General features: G+C 37.9%; 1 protein-coding gene across 1 annotated transcript in view; it reads right to left on the reverse strand.

The window, feature by feature from the left end:
* The window catches only part of TMC1 (transmembrane channel like 1), a 111,085-nt gene extending 105,526 nt beyond the window's left edge, over positions 1–5,559 (reverse strand). Inside the window, 2 exon segments of the mRNA XM_036261702.1 lie at positions 699–749; positions 5,544–5,559. Of these exon segments, the coding sequence (XP_036117595.1) occupies positions 699–749; positions 5,544–5,559 (67 nt within the window).
* Positions 5,560–6,000: the final 441 nt, after the last annotated feature.

A 6,000-nucleotide genomic window follows, 5' to 3' on the forward strand; every position in this document is an offset into this window, starting at 1 on the left:
CTGGGCTGTTTTCATACAGAATACACCAAATTAATAAAAACAATTAGCTTTGTGAACATTCACTGGTGGCTATTTTATGCTCAGGTTATTAAATTGATAGTGTTGATGTATTAACTAATCAAACTCTTCTTGAGATGCTGCTTTTTCTTTCAGTTTTGGTAAATCCGAAGCTTTTGTTCACATAGTGATTTTTCTCATGTTCCAGCCCATGAGTGATCTACATGTCTGGAAAGAGGTTTCAGTCCCAGCTGTTGAGCTGAACCTACACGAAGTAAAAACAACAGAGCAATTTGGACAAAACACAAAAGAACTTGCTTATTCAGTTTAATTGAACCACCTGATCAGTTCAGTCAAAATGGCCAATCTGTTCCATTGTAATAGATTCAGCTTTAGAGAAAAGCTTTTAGGACAAAGACTTTAACAGGAAAAAGAGTAAAAAAATAAAAAAGCAAATTTTTCTGAACTATCAACTATTTGATCATGAGTAACTTATTAATTGGGTGGAATGTGTGTGTGCGAATTGAGTGGAATCTAAAGTAGAGATTCTACCCGCTGGGTTTGAACTACTTTGTGAGGCCATCAAAAGTCATCCACACATGCTCCTGTGTTTCACAATCCCACAAGAAAGGGGGGTGAATCCCCTGAACTCACTGCTATTCCACAGGAAGCATATCCCAAGTGGGTCCATCCCCACTTACTTGAACTTTCCTCAGTATCATCTTCTTCTTCTTCCTCCACTTGGATTTGTACTGTTGAAGAAAGAAAAAATATAGTGACTCTTTAAATGACGGCACAATTGTCAGTCACTGTTTTTTACTGTTATTATTTTCATAATAAAGTTCTTTTGTGCAGTTAATAAAAACATTTTTCGGTAAACTTGTCCAAATGAGCACTGTTTATTAAAGATCCATAGCTATAGCTTCTTATACAAGTTGTGCAGACTTCTCTCCTTCACTGCCTTCAAGCATTTGCAAAACATACCAATTATAAGCCTGTCAGCTCAATTTAAAAAAGCTTCAGCCAAAATAAATTCTGTATTGCAATAAATAGACTTGGGAGTTTGTTGAATTATTTTATTCTAGGAAAACTGAATTTTTAGTAAAGCTATATCCACATGCACACTTTGGTTATTATAACCAAATCAACTTAATAAAATAGAGAATATTTCATTCTAACCAGTGAACCAATGTCAAAGAGCCTTTTAAAAAATGCTTAAAAACTGATATTTCTTATTTCAATTGTTTCTGTATGGATACAGCCTAAATGCTCTAATCTGATTTACCTTGACAATGTGAGATAATGATATTACAGTTCTGTCTAAGACCAGGAACATGTCTTCTGTTCATCTCTCACCCCAAACTGAAACAGTGTCTTATTTTTAGTTTTGCTCCATTTTTATAAAGGCATATAAAGACTATAATATGTTTAATGTAAAGTAATATGAGAAAACATATTCATTGACAGGTTTTATTTTTTCTCTCGTCAACTATTGTCCATTCATGATGAGTTTAGTCAGCCAGAGACCAGCAAAGCTCTGAAACTTGGCATGGTAACTTGTTTATAAAGTATCAATTTTAGTCTAGTAGCTTGTTTATAAAGTATCAATTTTATCATATTTTTGTTTAAGGTGAATGGGCATAAGTCAAAAAAAAAAAAAAAATCAAAGATGACAATGTTGCTATGAACACAGAAAACAACCTCCGGTTTTGTTTTTGCTCGCTCACTGTCAAAGGTTATTATTCAGAACTTAACAGGCATATTGAAAAGGTGACACATGCCAAGAGTTGAAATTCCGTTCACAAAGAAGATTATTGTAAAAACACTTTTTGCCTTTAAAAAGCATCTGCATAAAAATGTTTAGAATATGCAAAAATGTTATCATGCAGTCAGCCATGCAATGCAAAAATCAGTGTTCTTTTGTTCAGAGTGGACATATGCCTCTGTCACTGGCTGTAACTGGATCTGCACAAAGATCTTTATGGCACCACTGAGAGTTTGCAATAGTGAAGGCAGACACTTCTAAGAAGATATTCTATATTCAACAATAGGTCATAGTCTTTTATTTGCAATTAATGCCACCTCCAGCTTCTTCAGTCAAAGGAGAATTCCCTAGGAAGGCATTTTAATGCTGTAAGATTAGCCTTGAAACAATGTCTGGCCAGTGTGTTTAATACAGAAACAACTAAGGACAAATAGCAAAGGCTGGCACATAGCTTATTCTACAACATGCTAAAGCAAAAACTCACACAAAAATATTACACTGATTTGTGATACTCAAGCCACTGGACATGACTAAATAAAATTAATTAAATGCCATAGGAATAAATACTAAATGAACAAAAATGTAAGAAACTCTTTAGGAGGGATCATATATTAAATAAAATCAACAGAATGAAATGTCCCAAGACAAAGAGATGAGCAGCAAATTAACTTCCTCTGATAACCAGGGAAGAGAAAAAACGGGGCTGGAATCATAGATCGTCTTTTCAGGTACAAGAAGGATAGTCGTAAATGACCATTAAATGAAACCTAAAAACCCATAAGAGGAGACATTCTGCTGGCTGCAAGTGAAGAACTAAAACAGAGCTATGGTTTCTAAGTGACGTAAGGGAGAGGATTGCAGACATAGCCCCTTCCCTCCTCTGAGTGACTTTCTAACAGGAGGTGCCCTCATCACTCAATAGCATTCCTTTTGGCTGGCAGTTGAGTCCAGGGTCACAGTCATTTTTATAGTTATGTGATCACATTTGGTTTGTTCTTGACTCAAAGGGTCAGCAAAGGCATCGTCAGCATCAGGAACTAAAATGCAACACCATGACCAGGAGATTTCAAACACCATCGTGAGCCCTGGCTGGTTTGGCTCAGCGGTTAGAACGTCGGCCTGCGGTCCAGAGGGACCTGGGTTTGGTTCCTGCTAAGGGCACGTACCTCTGTTGCAGTCTGTCCCCGGCCCTGGTCGGGTTGTGTGGGTGGCAACCACTCGATCTGTCCCTTTCACGTCGATGTTTCTCTCTCTCTTCCTCTCTCTCCCTCCCACTCTATCTGACCGAAAAAATGTCCTCAGGTGAGGGAAAAAAAAGAAGGCTCCATCATGAACCTCAGACCAAACTTGAATTTAATGGACTATTATTTGGCCTGAAAAGCAACTGTAATGCTGGTCTGTATCTCCTACAACTCAAAGTGATGTTAAAGAACCAAGCTAAGAAACCCATCCAAGACAAAAAGCCTGCGCAAAAGAAACTCAGCACCTCAAATGGGACCTACAGACCACCTTTTCCTTCTCAGGCCATTTTCGGCATGGCCTCTTGCCATCCCTTCTCTCGGCAATCCTCGTAGTTTATCTCCAACCACATGACCCCTTCATGCTTTGGCTGCTTCCCAAAGCCTATTGATTATGTACTTTAAAAATAAACTCTCTCCTGCAGAGTGATTTGGAGGGCAATGAATAAGAAGGAGAGGTCCTGTCAAAATGTTGAAGGCAGAAAGCAAAACTACATTGAAGGAAGCTTATTTAAGACAGGAATATGCAATAGGAGCAGATGAACTCCTAGGCAACCCAGATCCTCATTTCATGTAAATAGACACAGTGATTAAAAACAGTAAAAGGAAACAACAGCAAAATGTCACATTTCAGAGGCACTGGAATCATTCAGAAAAGTGGATGTTGCTCCAGACTTTCTTTTTCAGTCTGCAACACGGAAATAGTCTAGGCTTCCTTCCTCAGGACCAGAGTGGCCCAGTGGCTGGAAGAATTTCATGATATTGCCTATTCCTCTGACCCACATTTATAAGTCTTGAAGGGATGTTTGCAGCACCAGGTTATTACTTTGGAAACTAGACATTCATTTATTCCATTATCATTTACTATACATTCACAAGAGCAAAATGCTCAGGGATGGGAGTTTGCAGACTGGAGAAGAAAATACCACTGCCTTTAAAGAGTCTTACTATGTGATAGCAGTGAGATCTACAATTAGTTATGAATATCTTATCCAGCTTACTTTGGTTATAGCAGCAATGTGTAATTATGTTTATTGGGCATTTGGGGGTGTTTCTTTTCAGGGTTCCTTTTTGTGTGTAAGGAAATGTCAACATCGCCCCCTCATATATAAACGGGACACCTTTCACCTCAGACTAAACTGCTCTGAGAGAGATATTAATCTAGGCTGTAACAAGGGCATTTCCAAATCTTAGCTGAAGAACCCACATCATCGGTATGGGGCATGATGTGGGATGTGAGAGGAAGAGAAAAATCAAGCACAACCCCAAGGATTTTGGTCTGGACAACCAGAATAGAGTTGTAAGAAATGAGAAGGGAAGGCTATGGGGAGAATAGCATAAATGGGAAGATCAGGTTTAAAATCAGGAGTTTAATTTGACATATTGGATTTGAGATGCTTATTAGACATCCAAGCTTAAGTTGAGTAAGCAATGGATATTTGGAATTCAGAAGAAAAGTCTTGGCTGTAAATATAAATTTGGGAATTATTAGCATTTGGGTGGTCTTTAAAGCCATTTGACTAGGTGAGATCCCCAGGAAAATGAAGGTAAACAAAACAGAAAAGAAGTCTCCAAAGCTGAGAGGACAGGGAGAAGAAGAACCAAGCAAAGAGACTGAAAATGAACAATCAGTGAGGTGGAAGGCAAGTGATGTGTATCAAAGAGATAAGATTTAGGCTTGTAAGTCAAGTATTAAGACTGAAAATCGACCACTGGATTTTGTAATGTGGAGCTCACTGATGACTTTGACAAGCATAGATTTAGTGAAGTGGTATAAACAAAAGCCTAAATTTGAGTAGCTTTGAGAGAAAAAGGACTAGAATGTTCTTACATGCTGTTGGGAAAGATTCACTGAAAATGAGAAACTGATGATGTAGGTTATGAAATGAACCCCTTATAATGTTATTCAAACAGCACAAATTATAAATTATTTTATTTTATTTATGTTGTTGTTGGTTTATGACTTAAACTTTGTTACATATTATTTATTTGTATATTTATGCTTATGTTTATGTAAATAAATTTTATAAACATAAAATATTATAAATTCTAAATTCACATACTAATTAGTATTCCATATTTTAGAAATACCTCAGGTAAAAAATGACAATCTTCAGCTATTTTTTCTATCAATGCTTTTCTTTAACAATTTAAAGGATAAGGAGCTAGAAAATGTGAACAAAATAAAGGCACCTTTTTTCTTAACATAGTTTTCCAAAGTAAAATTTGCCTTGTTCTTTAAGGAAGGAAAGTTATAATGATGCCATTACAATTTAACCTAGTTATGAATAACTGCAAAGGTGCAAAGGGAAGGCCAAATACTATGGGCATGCCATTTGTGCAGCTGTGCCAGGAAGCTGCAGTTTACACACATGCCCAGTAAAGTCTGGGTGACATAGGAAAGGTACTTGCCAGTCAATCACATCTGGGAACAGGTCATTGACCAGAGTAGGAGTGGCCACTGCAAGTGCAGAAAGATTTGAAATATGTAACCTCCTAAACAAAGGAGTTAGCTCTTTTGCTTGCTTGTGCTCTTGGGATGCTTCTTGCAGGGGGCATGCTCTCTTGGCTCCCCTGCATTCGCCCACATGACCCACAGCCATGTGGACCCCACACAATGGACTGATGGACTGCAACTAGCCTAATGCTGTACTGAACCCAGCTCCACCAAGCAATGGAAATTTTGGATGCTGGCTTTGGCTCTAGCTCTGCAGAATCCCCAACTGCACCTCTTCCAGGACTAGATTAAGGGACATGGGACTTTGGAAACCCAAGGATGTAAAAATAAAATGAAAATAAAGCTTTCTACCACAACTCATCCTCCTATGGGGACCTCCAGATATGTTTATTCCAGCGGTACCCCAAGAACCCCACTTCCATTAGGAACAGAGAAAGACCATCCATGCATTTCTTGGATAACAATAAGGTACTTGACAAAAACGTGAAATCTTTCTCCTCAAGGAAGAGAGAGAGAGAGAGACTAATGAAACTATTTAGCTA

Source organism: Molossus molossus, unplaced genomic scaffold (assembly GCF_014108415.1).
Source record: "Molossus molossus isolate mMolMol1 unplaced genomic scaffold, mMolMol1.p scaffold_m16_p_14, whole genome shotgun sequence".
Lineage (NCBI taxonomy): Eukaryota > Metazoa > Chordata > Mammalia > Chiroptera > Molossidae > Molossus > Molossus molossus.